This window comes from Macaca nemestrina, chromosome 1, assembly GCF_043159975.1.
Source record: "Macaca nemestrina isolate mMacNem1 chromosome 1, mMacNem.hap1, whole genome shotgun sequence".
In the NCBI taxonomy this organism is placed as follows: domain Eukaryota; kingdom Metazoa; phylum Chordata; class Mammalia; order Primates; family Cercopithecidae; genus Macaca; species Macaca nemestrina.
In genome coordinates, this window is record NC_092125.1 from 13,127,930 (window position 1) to 13,144,749 (window position 16,820).

Here is a 16,820-nt window from a genome sequence, read left to right on the forward strand (position 1 = left end):
ACTTTGGGAGGCCAAGGTGGGTGGATCGCTTGAGCTCAGGAGTTCCAGACTAGCCTGGCCAACATGGTGAAACACTGTCTCCACTAAAAATAGACAAATTAGCCAGGTGTGGTGACACACACCTGTAATCCCAGCTACTTGGGAGGCTGAGGCAGAAGAATCGCTTGAACCTAGGAGGTGGAGGTTGCAGTGAGCCGAGACTGCACCACTGCACTCCAGCCTGGGTGACAGAGTGAGATTGTCTCAAAAAAAGAAGATTCTTTAAAAAAACAAAATAGTAAAATCATGATCATACTTTAAGAAATGATAATAATTCCTTAATATTGTCTAATGGTGCAAATATTGTCTAATATTGTGCAAATGGTTTCATGAAATGTTTTATTTTGCTTTTCAGTTGATTGGTTTAAATCAGGGCCCAGACAAAGCCTACATATTGCATTTGGTAGATGTGTCTCTTAGGACTTTTGTTTTGAGATGAGGTTTTGCTCTTGTAGCCCAGACTGGAGTGCAATGACATGGTCTTGGCTCACTGCAACCTCCGCCTCCCAGGTTCAAGTGATTCTCCTGCCTCAGCTTCCTAAGTAGCTGGGATTACAGGCACCTGCTACCATGCCCAGCTAATTTTTGTATTTTTAGTAGAGACGGGGTTTCACCATGTTGGCCAGGCTGCTCTCCAACTCCTGACCACAGGTGATCTGCCCGCCTTCACCTCCCAAAATACTGGGATTATAGGAGCAAGTCACCTTGCCTAGCTATCTCTTAGAACTTTTAAAATCTACAGGTCCTCCCCCAATCCCCAGCTCTTTTTTTTTTCTTTAAAATTTATTTTTCAAGAAACTAGGTATTTCTCCATTTTAGTGCTTTATATTCTGGATTTTGCTGATTGCATCCCATTGTGTCCATTAGCATGTTCTTCTGTCTCCTATATTTCCTGTAAACTGGCGTTTAGATCTGGAGACATGACTGAATTCAAGTTGTGCACTTTTTATTTTAGTAATTGGCATTTTACTCCAGTGGCAAGAACGGCAGTAATGCATAGTTCTCTGACCCTTCTTATCACCTACAACTGAGCTCACCCTCAGGCCTTATTTCTAAAATAACCTGGGTACACAGGTCTTATCCTGCTTTGAACCTACCTGTCCCCTATGTTGGAGGAAGTCAAGAAGTGGGGAGACTCGTATATATCAGACCATGTGTAAGCTCTGGAACTACCGTGGTGACCAAGACAAATAGAGTGCCTGACCCTGAAGAAATGACCACATAGTGGGGAGAACAGCCGGAACCTACCAATAGGCAGGAAGAAGACATATCAGGGGCTGGGGGTGTGAGGGAAGGGAGAAAGGAGTGAGTGGAAGGAGCTTCCACTGGAGGGGATGCCAGGAAGCTCTGAGAAGGCACTATTTCAGCTGAGGAATAAGGATAAGAAGGGCCAGTCATGTGACTAAGGAGGTGGTGGGGTTGGGCGGGGGCGTGCTGGTGGTAGCTGAGATGGAGAAAGTGCCATATACAGTAACTTCTCACTTACCATTGTGGATAGGTTCTTGGATACTGTGGCTTTAAGCTAAAAATGCATAACTAAACCGATTTGACTGTAGGGTAATTGACAGAAACAACATTTAAGTTCCTATGGCTTATTTCTGGTCAGGAACACATCACCAAAATTCCCATAAAGCCCAAAACACTTCTAGTATTAAACATTGAAATAAATAAATGTGAGCTATACATACATTTAAGATGAATAAAAACAACCAAGATATTATTTACCCAATTTTTGATGAATCAGTGAATAATGGAGGTCATGGTGGTAGTGGGATCAGACAAGGAAGAAATGTTTGCAAAGCAACATTGTCAGCACTTCTGATCCATGAAGTTCAAAAACAAACAATCACAAATCCGACAGCTTGCTGAGTGCTTTTGTACAGCATAATTTATTGGTGTGCATTTGGGTGATTATTTGTACTTGATGCATTTTCATTCTGTGATAATTTGTATTCATTCATTCATTTTCCAGCTGCTTATTCCAGTTCAGAGTGGAGGGTGGCCGGAGCCCATCCCAGCAGCTCAGTGTGCCAGGCAGGAGCCACCCTGGACAGGATGCTGTCCTATCGCAAGAGGGCTCCCACACACCCACACTCATTCACCATCGGACAGTTTAGACGCGCCAGTTCACCCAGCTTTGGCATAGCTTTGGGATGGGGAAGGAAGCCAGAGTACCCAGAGAAAACCTACGCAGACATGGGGAGAACACGGACACACAGATGGTGGCTCCAGCCGGGAATAGATTTTTTTTTTTTTTTTCTCATCAATGTTATAACAAAACAAGGTTGAATGCAATGAAGTTATTTGAGGACCTGCTGTAGTTGGAGATAGGACATGCAGCGTGAGTGGTGAGAAAGCGGAAGGAACCAGGACCCACTTCCAGGTTCCCTGGCTTCACCAACTAAGCGAATGTTGGTGATGGCCTGGGCATCAGTGGCCGCACGGGCCTGAGGACTCCCCAGCCCAGTCCCCTTGGGGATTGTGCTCGAGTCTGTGCCTCCTTCCGCCTGAGTGCCTGTGTCCCTTCCCTTTTTGCTCCCTGCCCTTCTGCTGTTGAGTTGCCCAATGTTACTTTCAAAAGATGGAGAAAAGGAACAAGGCTGATAGGAGCATCACGCATTTGACAGACTTTGCAAAATGAGACTTGCACCCAAGTAGACGGGAATATTGTTCATCAACTTTGCTATTAACTGTTACTTCCAGGAAAAAGAAGTTTACAGGGTAGAAGGTTAAAGCTAAGAATTCAGTGAAACTTCTGGACATTCTGCATGTTATATTTATCTTTGAAGTCATCTTTCTTCATTATCACAGACGATTGAGCTGAATGTTCAGTAAAACCAGCTGAAAAATAATTTTCCAATGCAAATACTAATGAGAGTTACATGACCGTTGTCCAAAGCATTTGCAGTGCTGCAAGACATTTGTCTAAAAACCTGACTCTTAAAACACTCCTTGTGAAAACAGAAATATTCCCATGCCTAGAAGACACTGAGAGTGTTTTCAAAATTATTGGACTGATTTAAATTTCTTTCTTTCTTTTTTTTTTTTTTGAGACGGAGCTTCGCTCTGTCACCCAGGCTGGAGTGCAGTGGCGTGATCTCGGCTCACTGCAAGCTCCACCTCCCGGGTTCACGCCATTTTCCTGCCTCAGCCTCCCGAGTAGCCGGGACTACAAGCGCCCGCCACCTCGCCCGGCTAATTTTTTATATTTTTAGTAGAGATGGGGTTTCACTGTGTTAGCCAGGACAGTCTCCATCTCCTGACCTCGCGATCTGCCCACCTCGGCCTCCCAAAGTGCTTGGATTACAGGCATGAGCCACTACGCCCGGCCTGGACTGATTTAAATTTCACTGGAAAACAGCTTTGTAAAACTAAATTGTCTGGATGTGGCCTCCCTGTGATCACTTCCCACCAGCAGCTGCTCACTGCCAACTTCTGGCGGCTCAAGAGAGTGAGCCGTTTCCCACGCTCCCACACGGCAGCTCCCTGGGATGCTTGTGCTAGGAGATGTTTGGGTCCCTGGAAGGGAGACAGAGGAACCAGCTGGGAGAAGCCCCTTGTCTGACTCCCTTCTCCGCAGCCTGCCAGTATCTTCTAGAAAAGCTTTGCTGGTGCCTGGTGATGATGGAAAATATGTCACCCAAAGAGTTAATAACCCATAACATGTGGTTAAAAGAGAAGGTTTTGTTAAGTCTGCATTTCACTCTCAGAGCTCTGGTTCCAATCCTCACCTGGGAGCCAATCGGTTCTGTACATTGAACCTTTTTATTAATAACAAGTTTTTGGCATATTGAGAGTTTGCTCTTTAGTTCCTCTCTCTTTTTCTGCCCCTGCCCTCTCCTCTAGTAATGAGGTGTGAAGAGACTGAGGGATAAGACTCTGGGAGGAGGAGGAGGAAAGGAAGGGGGAGGGGGAGGGGGAGGGGGAGGGAAACAAGTGGCCTGGAAAATCCACTGGCCTTCTAACAACTGAGGGTTGCTATTCTGGACTCGTGTTTTTCCAATCTGTAGCTCTTAAAGTGTAAAATAAAGTACAGTTTGCAAAATCTCTCCCTTTTGATTAGGGAATCTTTTTCTTTCTCTTTTCCCTCCCTCCCTCCCTCCCTCCCTTCCTTCCTTCCTTCCTTCTTTCCTTCCTTCCTTCTTTCCTTCCTTCCTTCTTTCCTTCCTTCCTTTCCCTCCTTCCCTCCTTCCTTCCTTCCTTCCTTCCTTCTTTTTTTCCTTCTTTCTTTCCTTTTTTTTTTTTTGAGACAGTCTTGCTCTGTTGCCCAGGCTGGAATGCATCAGTGCGATCTCGGCTCACTGCAGCCTCCGCCTCCTGGGCTCAAGCGATTCTCCTGCCTCAGTCTCCCAAGTAACTGGGACTGCAGGCGCTCGCCACCATGCCTGGCCAATTTTTTTTTTGTATTTTTAATAGAGACAGGGTTTTGCCATGTTGGCCAGGCTGGTCTCGAACTCTTGCCCTCAGGTGATCCACCCATCTCCACTTCCCAAAGTGTTGGGATTACAGGCGTGAGCCACAGCGCCCAGCTAGGGGTTTTTTCTTTCAGTTCACAGATTATCTAAGGAAAATTATCACTGGCTTGGTCCTCCATGTCATCAGTGGATTGTGTACTAACAAGAAAGTGAGGGGTGTTAGACCTCGTTGGTGAGCCTGAGTGCCCCCACACCAAGGGGCGGTTTGCCATAATATCTCAGGGGCCCTTTTCCCATTTTCCCAAGGAGAATGGGTTTTAGCTGAGTATGAACACTGATATCGTTTTTTTTTTTTTTTTTTGAAACGGAATTTCTCTCGTTGCCCAGGCTGGAGTGCAATGGCGCTATCTTGGCTCACTGCAACCCCCACCTCCCAGGCTCAAGTGATTCTCCTACCTCAGTCTCCCGAGTACCTGGGATTACAGGCATGTGCCACCATGCCTAGCTAATTTTGTATTTTTATTAGACATGGGGTTTCACCATGTTGGTCAGGCTGGTCTCAAACTCCTGACCTCAGGTAATCCACCCGCCTCGGCCTCCCAAAGTGCTGAGATTACAGGTATGAGCCACCACACCCGGCCACTGATATCTTTTAATAGGCAGTTATAACTGATTTCAAGGAGGCAGTTCATGAAGTAATTAAAAGGACCAGTTTTGGAAAAGGACCAATTTTGCAGTCAGACTCCGTGGGTTCAAATCCCAGTGTTGCCACTTGTTACTTGGTAACTTTGGACACATTGATGAATTTGCCTAATTTTCCCCATCAGAAAAATATGGATATTAGTAGTTCTTAGTCTTTGTTTTTTTTTTTTTTTTTTTTTTTTTTTTTTTTCCTGAGACGGAGTCTTGCTCTGTTGCCCAAGCTGGAATGCAGTGGCACGGTCTCGGCTCATTGCAACCTCTGCCTTCTGGGTTCAAGTGATTCTCCTGCCTCAGCCTACCGAGTAGCTGGGATTACAGGTGCCTGCCACCACACACCCGGCTAATTTTTGAATTTTTAGTAGAGATGGTGTTTCACCATGTTGGCCAGGCTGGTCTTAAACTCCCGACCTCGTGATCTGCCCACCTCGGCCTCCCAAAGTGCTGGGATTACAGGCGTAAGCCACCACGCCCGGCCAGTAGTACCTAGTCTTAAGTTCTTCTGAGCATTAGATATTAGTAAAATGCCTGGAACATGGTGAGTATTCAGTAAATATTAGCTATTATCCTGACACATTAAAGTATTCAAAATAATTAGTGATACCATAATGCCCCATACAGATTTGCTTCTTGACACTATATTGTGTCGTCATCTCTTTGTGTCAGTCCTTTCTCTTATCCTTCTGGATTGTGGGTTTCTTAAAAGGTGGGGGCTGGACCTTAACCATTTTTTTCTTTCTTTTTTTTTTTTTTTTTTGAGACAAGGGTTCACTCTGTCACCCAGGCTGGCGTGCAGTGGCATGATCATGGCTCACTGCAGCCTTGATTGCCCAGGGCTTAAGCAATCCTCCCAGCTCAGCCTCCCAGTTAGCTGGGACTGCAGGCCCGTGCTACCAAGCCTGGCTAATTTTTGGTATTTTTGTGTAGAGATGGGATCTCACTTTGATGCCCAGGCTCCCAACCATTTTTGTACGCACACCAATTAGCAGTCCTGGTAGGGAGTGATTACTCCCTTTTTCGAGTAAATTCACTGGGATTTGAATAATGACTCTTGTTCTCTTTTCACACAGCCTGTTTTGCCTAGAAAAGAATGCTGGGATCTGCAGTTCAGGCTCATATCTCTCTCAGATTCTGTTGTATTTTACATAGCATGGGTACTGGTGACAGTATTCTGGGAGTGGGCACTCAGTCTTACTGAGAAAGGACCCGTTTCTGCATATTCCTTTTAACCACACTTGGTTTTCTACAGGTCACCACAAATGGCATCATTGCTACGAGTGAACCCCCGGCCAAAGAATCCCATCCTGGGCTCTTCCCACCAACATTTGGTGCAATCGGCCCTTTCCTGGCAGACTTGGACACGACGGATGGCCTGGGGAAGGTTTATTATCGAGAAGACTTATCCCCCTCCATCACTCAGCGGGCAGCAGAGTGTGTCCACAGAGGGTTCCCAGAGATCTCTTTCCAACCTAGTAGCGCGGTGGTTGTCACTTGGGAATCCGTGGCCCCCTACCAAGGGCCCAGCAGGGAGCCGGAGCAGGAAGGCAAGGTAAGCACTCCTCCAGGTCCAAATTGCAGGTGAGCAGACACACTGGCTCCATACACTTTGGTTTCACGGTTTGTGCTGCTTGGACATACATTATACACCACTGATAAAGACAGGAAATCCAAAGCGAAATCTAGTAGGCTGGTTCCTGCAGGTCCTAAACCTCCAAAAGCTTATCTGCAAGGTTGTATAACTATGTTTCAATGACAAGTAGACATAAAGAAAGCCAGCTCCTGGTAAGACAGCTACGTGGCAAAAATGGCATTGATAAATGGCATCCCCTGGCTGCTCTTACCTCAGGTGGCAGACAGTGGAAGGATAGTTTCTTTCCTTTCCCCTTTCCCCTCCCCTCCCCTCCCCTTTCCTTTCCTTTCTTTTACTTTCCTTTTTCTTTCTCCTTCTTTCCTTCCTTCCCTCTCTCTCTCTTTCTTCTTTCTTTTTCTTTTTTTTTTTGAGATGAAGTCTCTCTCTGTCACCCAGGTTGGAGTGCAGTGACACGATCTCAGCTCATTGCAGCTTCCATCTCCCAGGTTCAAGCAATTCTTGTGCCTCAGCCTCCCTAGTAGCTGGGATTATAGGCATGCGCCACCACACTGGCTAATTTTTGTATTTTTAGTAGAGACGGGGTTTCACCACATTGGCCAGGCTGGTCTCAAACTGCTGACCTCAAATGATCCACCCACCTTGGCCTCCCAAAGTTCTGGGATTACAGGTGTGAGCCACGGAGCCTGGCTAGAAGGATAGTTTCTGATTAGAGAAATTATTAATATGAAACAAAAGGTGAAAATAGCAAAGTACTCCTGAGGTATGCAAAGATAGAAAGGTAAAGCCCAGACTCTAGTTGGGGAGATAAGGATCATTTGGACCAGGTGAGTGGTTCAAAACCCAAGTATTATCATAACCCAGGGTTGGCACCTCCGTGGGCACAGTCATCAGGGAGGGCTTGAAGGACCAGGCTGTAGAGCACCGGCTTGCCCTTGAAGGAAGTAGGGCCTTTTAGTAGGTCAGGAACTCATTGCTAGACCTGAAGTGACTTTTTAGGGCGGCCTCAATTTTCCCTTGGAAAAATAATTTCTCTCTATCATAACTTCACTTTTATAGGATAATGAGGAAGAGAGAAACCTAATGGGTCCCAGAGCACTTCATATAAATGGGAGGTATTTCGGGCTGGTGGTTCTTAAAGTGTCTACCGCAAAACACCAGTCCTATAAGATAGTCCTTGAGGAAAAGGCCTTCTAGTTTGGGAAATGCTAAAACTGTATCTCCCTCTTGGTGATTCACCCTGAAAAGTCCTGCAGTCAGGAAACTTGCAACCTGCCTGATGCTGTTTTTTTTTTTTTTTTTTGAGACAGAGTCTTGCTCTGTCACCCAGGCTGGAGTGCAGTGGTGCCATCTTGGCTCACGGCAATCTCCATCTCCCGGGTTCAAGCGATTCTCCCGCCTCAGCCTCCCAAGTAGCTGGGACTAAGGGCGTGAGCCACCATTCCAGCCTTGCCGAATATTGTTTAACTGAGCAGTCTCCAAACCTGTGACCATACCTCTTCCCTTCCCCTGCTCCATAAAGGTTGCATTACATCCCACAGAGCACACTTTGGGAAAGTCTGTTATGGGCCTGCATGACACATTTTGCTTGCCAACTGTTATCTGTCTGAGTGCCAAATTTCAAAACAGCTTAAATGTTAAATGTCTCAACTGCCTCCCTTTCACTTGGGGATAAACGCCCAGCCCCTTGGTATGGAGCCCTTGCCTGCCTCTTGGGCCTAATCTGTTCCACCTCCACATACCCTTTGTGGCCGCTGTACCAGATTACATGTAATTCCCTGACCTTGCCCTCGCTCTTTTTTTTAAATCCACAGTATCTTGCACAGGCTGTCCTCTCTGCTTGGGACATCCCCTCTGTGACCCCCCTACAAGTGGCAGCTTCCTCCTGCTTGTTCATTCAGACTGGGCCCTCCCGTGAGGCCTTGACCAACCACAGCCTCCTGGCATGGGACGCACTCCCACCCCTCCTGGCATGGGACGCTTCCTCTTACAGCTCCTGCAGCGCTTTGCAAATGTTTCGATTACAGACTGCAACCTCAGGTTTTACAATGTTTTGTTCAAATGTCAGCCTTCCCATCTAGACCGTAGATTCTTGAGTGCAGGGACCACATATTTTTTTCTTCACATCCACAGAGCTCAGGACGATGCCTGGCATGTCGGAAAGGTACTAATATTTAAAGAATACTTTCTCTGTGTCTGATCTTTCTTTCTTTCTTATTCTTTTTTTGAGATGAAGTTTCACTCTTGTCGCCCAGGCTGGAGTACAATGGCATGATCTCAGCTCACCATAACCTCCACCTCCCGGGTTCAAGCGATTCTTCTGCCTCAGCCTGCCAAGTAGCTGGGATTACAGGCATGCGCCACCACGCCCGGTTAATTTTTTGTATCTTTAGTAGAGATGGGGTTTCACCATGTTGGCCAGGCTGGTCTTGAACTCCTGACCTCATGATCCGCCCGCCTTGGCCTCCCAAAGTGCTGAGATTTCAGGCATGAGCTACCGGCATGTGCCTGCTCTTTCATATGTGACCTCATGTAGTCTTCCTCATTTCTGTGAAGGAGGTGGTTTTATCTCCATTTTACAGATGCAAACATTGAGGCTTAGGGAACTCAAGTATCATGCCCAAGGTCACATAATAATGAGTAGAGCAAAGATTTGGATCCAAGTCTGTTTTCTCCCAAATCTCATGTTTTTCTTTTTTTTCCTACTGTATGATGCTTGGGTTCAATAAATGTTTGTTAAATGATGAATGTGGTTGAATATGTTAACAGCCATGGAAACAAATTCTGTGGGTAAAAATTTCCTAAATTGCATGAGATTTTAGGCCACCATCTGGAGGTACCATCTGTATAATTTTTCGTTAACCTTAGGGCCACAGTTACACAGAAGATATTTATGAATTAATCAGAAAATGTCATGTTGACCTAGTCTTAGGGATATTTCAGTGGAACTATCCCGGAATTTTTGGTTCTTGCTACAAAAGTTCTTCTTTTAGAATAAGGTGAAAATATTGCCATCTCTTTACAGCACTGTACACTTTATAGATAGTCTGGCGAATAACACATTTTAAGATCTATAGATATTTTTCCGAGTAACTGAATTTTAACTCATCTTCACAGAGAAACACGTTCCAGGCTGTTCTAGCCTCCTCTGATTCCAGCTCCTATGCCATTTTCCTTTATCCTGAAGATGGTCTGCAGTTCCATACGACATTCTCAAAGAAGGAAAACAACCAAGTTCCTGCCATGGTTGCATTCAGTCAAGGTTCGGTGGGATTCTTATGGAAGAGCAACGGAGCTTTTAATATATTTGCTAATGACAGAGAATCAATTGAAAATTTGGCCAAGTATGCTTTCTTTGTTCTTCAGTGGATTCTCCTCTTAATAATATTTTTTAATGTGGATAATGTAATGTGTATTATAGATCATTACCTAAAAATGTTCCTATGGATTTAAGTTTTACATATGTTTTGCATATAGTTTTTATATTATGAAATACTCTTTTTCTGATGAACTTAAGGAAATATATTTTTAGAATGAACAGATATCCTATTTTTTAGATATCATCCTCATTTAAAATAGTTTTTTTTTTTTTTTTGAGACAGAGCCTTACTCTGTTGCCCAAGCTGGAGTGCAATGGCGCGATCTCGACTCACTGCAACTTCCACCTCCCAGGTTCAAGTGATTCTCTTGCCTCAGCTTCCCAAGTAGCTGGGATTACAGGTGCACGCCACCATGCCCAGCTAATTTTTGTATTTTTAGTAGAGACAGGGTTTCACCGTGTTGGCCAGGCTGGTCTCAAACTCCTGCCCTCAGGTGATCTGCCCGCCTCAGCCTCCCAAAGTGCTGGGATTACAGGCATGAGACACCGTGCCCAGCCTTATAAGAGTTTTCACCATTTTGTCTGTAAATACAGTTAGAAATAAGGGTTATTCAAACCTATCTCCTTCTTTGACCTCAAGGCTGAGAAAACCTTTTCCTTCACATTGACTACAGGGAAAATTCTTACAAAAGAAATAGTGCTCTCAGGTTATGTTGCAGAATTTGACAAAAGGGGGAAAAGCCCAAATTGGTTTTTGAAAATTAAAACCTTTCCTTTCCCTTTATTCTTTGAAAACCAAGAGTGAATCCCCTAAAACCACCTTTTAACTTTATATCATCAAATCTAGCTTGAATTCCTCTGCCCTTCACTTAGTGGTGTGCTGTTAAATGCTTAACAACTGGTTTTATGAGGGCAGGGGGAGCCCTGATTTATAGCATTTGCCTATTTCTGTGATGTAAATACTCCTACTCTGGTCAATTTCAAGTTATTAACATCATGTCACTCAATGAAGAGTTCAGAAAACATGCACCATTATATATATTCTCACCATAAAGATACAATAGGCTTAATATATATAATTTCAAGAGCATGGATAGCAGTATAAGAATTAGAATATGACGAGTTTTGAATATTTTTTCCTTTTAAAAAATATAAATTGTTTAATTGGAAGTTCATATAATTTAATCGTTTAGAATGGCTGTGTTTAATAACTGGCTTGCAAGATTCCTAAAATTTTAACAGCCAGCTCTCACAAGTTAGTACAAATAAGCTCCCACACACCACTGTCTTTACTTGAATCCCAGGCAGATAAATTGATTAGACGTCCTAGTTATGCAGGACTTTGGTGATTTCTCATCCCCACCCCACCTCATTGTTTTGCTCAGTATTTTCCACTGAGTAATGTATGTCCCCTCTGTCCATTGTATAATATAATCATTTAATGTGATTTCTGATAGGAGCACTTCCAATTACAGACACAGAAGAATGGTAAAAATGGTGGAGGAAGAAGTAGAGATCAGGGATATTCTGCTATATTTTATAATTATAAAATGCTTTTGGATTTTGTATCTCATTTGCTTTTCACCACTTCCTTTAAGCACCAAAGGTAAACTGAGACTAGTCCAAGATCCCACAGCCAATGGAGATGGGATTTTTTTTGTTGTTGTTTTTGTTCTTTTTGTTTTGAGACGGAGTCTCGCTCTGTCCCCCAGGCTGGAGTGCAGTGGCGTGATCTCAGCTCACTGCAAGCTCTGCCTCCTGGGTTCACGCCATTCTCCTGCCTCAGCCTCCCGAGTAGCTGGGACTACAAGTGCCCGCTACCATGCCCGGCTAATTTTTTGTATTTTTAGTAGAGATGGGGTTTCACCATGTTGGCCAGGATGGTCTTGATCTCCTGATCTCGTGATCCACCTGCCTCAGCCTCCCAAAGTGCTGGGATTATAGGCCTGAGCCACGGTGCCCAGCCCTGGAGTTGGGATTTCTAAAAAACCATGTCTGCAATGTTTTCATTCACACTTCTGACACCAAATGGGTGGGTTTTTTCCCCCCCACACCAACCAATTCTCTGCCCACCAGCTGGGTGTCCTACACTTCAGTTCAATTCTAGCACTGGTGATAGTGCAGACCCCACAGGTTAAGGGCTCAGTCCCACAGGACTGCCCCCACTTCAGATGCCAGTCCCAAGTCCTGTGTTTCCACCTGTACTTCTGACCAACCAGCTATAAATGGAGGGTTTTCATGACATGCTCCTCAGATTTGATAATTTGCTAGAATGGCTCATGTAACACAGAAAAATGCTTTACTATTACCAGTTAATTCTAAAGGATACAATTCGGGAACGACCAAATGGAAGACAGGCATAGGACGAGGTATGGGGAAGGGGTCAGGGTTTCCATGCCCTCTCTGAGTATACCACCCTTCCAGCACCTTGATGTATTCAACCCAGAAGCTCTCTGAACCTCATCATTTTAGGGTTTTTATGGTGGTTTGCATAGGCATGGTTGATTAAATCACTGATCATTGGTGACTGACTCAGTCTCCAGCCCATCTCCCCTCCCTGGAGGCAGTGGGGAGAGCTGTACATTCCAACCCTTTAATCATGCCTTGGTCTTTCTGGCCACCAGCCCCCATCCTGAAACTGTCTAGGAGCTCCCAGCCATCAGTCGACTCATTAGCCTACAAAGTACACTCTTATCGCTCCAGAAATTCCAAAGGCTGTAGGAGCCCTTGTTTCAGAATGTGAGGACAGAGACCAAAATTGTATCATACCATGCCATGGAAAGAGACAGTGGAGAGCATGAATGACTTCAGTCGTAAAGCCACTGTCAGTCCTGTGAGCCACCTTAGCTCATAACATAGAGCATGTAACCAGCAATTAGGATGAGTAAGTTGAATTTTAAGTCCTTACAATGTCCCTGGAGCACACCTCTGGAATGGCTGGGACTGAGCTTGTGCTAATATTGTGCCCATTTGGACACAGTCTCACCAGTCAGCCCTAGACTGTCTCAGCTACGTGACGCCCAGACGTGACGGCCAGTGCCCTTCCACTCTCCAGTCCTAGCTGCAGGTGATGGCTTGCAGACCAACACAGATCCCCAGGCCTCCCTCTGCTTGGGTAGTGGTGGCTGTTTGTGGTTGCTGGCCTGTTTCTAAGAAGCCTGTCCTTCCTCCTAGGAGTAGCAACTCTGGGCAGCAGGGTGTCTGGGTGTTTGAGATCGGGAGTCCAGCCACCACCAATGGCGTGGTGTCTGCGGACGTGATCCTCGGAACTGAAGAGGGGGCAGAGTATGATGATGAGGATGAAGATTATGACCTGGTGACGACTCGTCTGGGCCTGGAGGATGTGGGCACCACACCCTTCTCCTACAAGGCTCTGAGAAGGGGAGGTGCTGACACATACAGTGTGCCCAGCGTCCTCTCGCCGCGCCGGGCAGCTACTGAAAGGCCCCTTGGACCTCCCACAGAGAGAACCAGGTCTTTCCAGTTGGCAGTGGAGACTTTTCACCAGCAGCACCCTCAGGTCATAGATGTGGATGAAGTTGAGGAAACAGGAGTTGGTAAGACCATTTAAGTTGCAGTCGGTAAGGTCTTGCATGTGTGGACTTCCAGACAGGCATACTGCTGGGGAGATGTCAGTTGTGAGCATTACGTGGTGGTTTGTAAGGATAAGAGCTTGGGAAAGTACAGGCTGAACTCTCACAGCCGTGGAGCCTTGGTGTTATATGCCCAGTGGCTTCAGAGATGCTCAGTGATCTTTTGGGATTAGGACCATGGTTTTGGAGACTGTTGAGTGTGTCTTCTTTCAAGTTTCCCAGTATTCCATTCCGTCCGTTTTAAAGAGAAAACGTCCATTAGAATTATTTTGAAAGTCAGATTTTCTTGTGATTTCTCAGATCAGAAATGTATTCATCCACCTGAAAAAACATTTTAGAAGTTCTTTTGGCTGTTTATGAAGCTTATCTTTGACATTTATTTCCTCTTGGTTTTGGAATTAGAATTGTTGATTATTTTTCTTCCCAGGTCCCGTCAGTTTCAGAGTTGGTTTGTGAAGATCGAAAAAAAAAAAAAAAAAGTAGATACTCTTAAAAAAAAAAAATAGGGCTGGGTGCGGTGGCTCACGCCTGTAATCCCAGCACTTTGGGAGGCCGAGACAGGCAGATCACAAGGTCAAGAGATTGAGACCATCCTGGCCAACATGGTGAAACCCCATCTCTACTAAAAATACAAAAATTAGCTGGGCGTGGTGGCGCACACCTGTAGTCTCAGCTACTCGGGAGACTGAGGCAGGAGAATTACTTGAACCCAAGAGGCAGAGGTTGCAGTGAGTCGAGATTGTGCCACTGCACTCCAGCCTGGCAACAGAGTGAGACTCTGTCTCAAAAAAAAAAAAAGTTTTACAGTACATTTTCTGGTCAACTATGTTATATCAGATTTTTGCTACATTTTGAGGGAAAATAGAACTCCTGGATGCTTTCATTTGTCTTATTAAAAGATGTTCCAGCCGGGCACGGTGGCTCATGCCTGTAATCCCAGCACTTTGGGAGGCCAAGGCGGGTGTATCACCTGAGGTCAGGAGTTGGAGACCAGCCTGGACAACATGGTGAAACCCTGCCTCTACTAAAAATACAAAACATTAGCCAGGCATGGTGGCACACGCCTTTAATCCCAGCCAATCTGGAGGCTGAGGCCAGAGAATCGCTTGAACCTGGGAGGTGGAGGTTGCAGTGAGCCAAGATGGCGCCATTGCACTCCAGCCTGGTTGACAAGAGTGAGACTCTGTCTCAAGAAAAAAAAAAAAAAAGATTTTCCAACTAAACTGTCCTCATTATTTTTTTTCACATTAGTTTGATACAGAATCCACTAAGACTCATATAAATGGGATAGTCCAAGCCTTTAGATAAGCTTATTGCGACTCTCTAATGCTTTTCTACTAAGGAATGATCAGAAAACCCTTAGAAAAGCCTGGCCCATTCCACACTGTTCCCTCATTTTCATTTGCCCTTACTTGTTCTGATTTATCTCACAGTAGTAGCCATACAATCTGGTTCTCACGAGTATCCCAAACCGTGGACGAGATGGGGTGCTTACTGGCTGGCGTGCTCACTTACTTCTGAGGCCCAGAAATGGAGAAGCTGCCGTTTGGTGGCAGGACAAGGACAGGGGCTCATGTCTTAGGGTTCTTCTACTGCACCCTGGGTTCCCGGGGTGATGCTCACATTGCTCAGCACATGCCACTCTGCCATGGGTTTTGGAGTCATCTCCCCCAGATGTGTTGGGTGTGTTTCCTTGCAGATGTTGGGTTTTGAGTCCCACCCTTTCTAGGTATCTCTGAAATTCTCATTTGTGAAGTCATCACATTTCAATGAGACCATATCTAGCCCAACAACTTGGGGCAGTGTATTACTTAAGACTGAAGAAAGCCTAGATTTGAACACAGATTGTGTCTAAAACAGATGTTTTCCTGTCCCTCTACCCCAGTTATTTCCCTATGTTTATGAGAAAGGTCAGTCTTCTGTGGCCGGTAGTGCATTCCTGGTGTTATTTGAATAGTTCACATACACACAGGCCATAATGACCCCTGAGAGCTCTGCCCACAGCTGGAGTTTAAGTAATCAGTAGCATCACGTGTTCAGTTCGGGGCTCAAGTGTGCTCGGCTCCAAACGCTGTCTTTATAAAGCCAGAAATTCCCTTCGGAGTATGTAGGACTCACAGAGTCTACCTGGGTTTAAACTTTGCTTTTCTCTTCACTCATAACAGTCAATTATGAATGGGATCATTATCCTCTCTAAAAGTTTACCCCTCTTGTGCTTTTGAATTTCATTCCAAATTAATTTGCTCTGGATTATTAAATATAATGAGCTAGTTCATGATTCTAATAAAATGAACGTGGAATGTGGAAATTTAAAATAGGGAGACATTCTTTTTGTTTCTTAGGTCAAAGGCTTTTTAGCCCAGGTGTGACTAGGGCATTATTTTTGTTCAGCTTTTGAGCGTAAGTGCTTCCAAATTACTCCTCAGGGAAAAGTGTAAGTTGGGGTGCGGTGGGGGGTGATTGAAAATTAAAAAGAATATAAGCCAGGCATGATGGCACCCACCTGCAGTCCCTGCCACTTGGGAGGTTGAGGAAGGAGGATAAAATATATGTACATATTTTAAGGTTGTTAAAATGGCAAATTTTATGTTATATATATTTTACCACAATAAAAAAAGTAAAAAAATTATATCGTATAATTATATGTAGTATATACTGTATTATACATACTATTATATAATATATAAATATATCTTATCTGTTATAATGTAATATAATGTAATATATTGTATATAATATAATGTAAATATATATTATATATAATTTATATATTATTATATTATAATTATATAGTACATATAATATACATTTACATATATGTACATATTTATAATTTATGTTATATATTTATATTTAATATATATTACATATATGTAATATATTTGTTACATGTCGTATATAACATAGATAATATATATTATATGTTTATATATATATATATATTTTAAGAGTCCCCCCCCAAACATGAAGCTCATTCTTCTCACTAGTTTAGATGGACACTGTCCTAAGATTGCTATTGGATAGCACTAATCTAATATTGATGCCAAGTACACTAGATTCTAGCAGTTTTCAATAATTAATAATCACCTTGTGATTTATCAACTCCTTTTAGACCTATTTGCCTCAGTGATGTGAGTTGGGGAGCCACATTACTATTATTATTATTA

General features: G+C 44.2%; 1 protein-coding gene across 1 annotated transcript in view; it reads left to right on the forward strand.

Annotated features, from left to right (window-relative positions):
- LOC105474781 (nidogen 1) overlaps positions 1-16,820 on the forward strand; it is a 94,703-nt gene that overhangs the window by 14,169 nt on the left and 63,714 nt on the right. Inside the window, exons 2-4 of the mRNA XM_024790614.2 lie at positions 6,403-6,702; positions 9,859-10,085; positions 13,235-13,617. Of these exons, the coding sequence (XP_024646382.2) occupies positions 6,403-6,702; positions 9,859-10,085; positions 13,235-13,617 (910 nt within the window). The remainder of the gene's footprint in view (positions 1-6,402; positions 6,703-9,858; positions 10,086-13,234; positions 13,618-16,820) is intronic.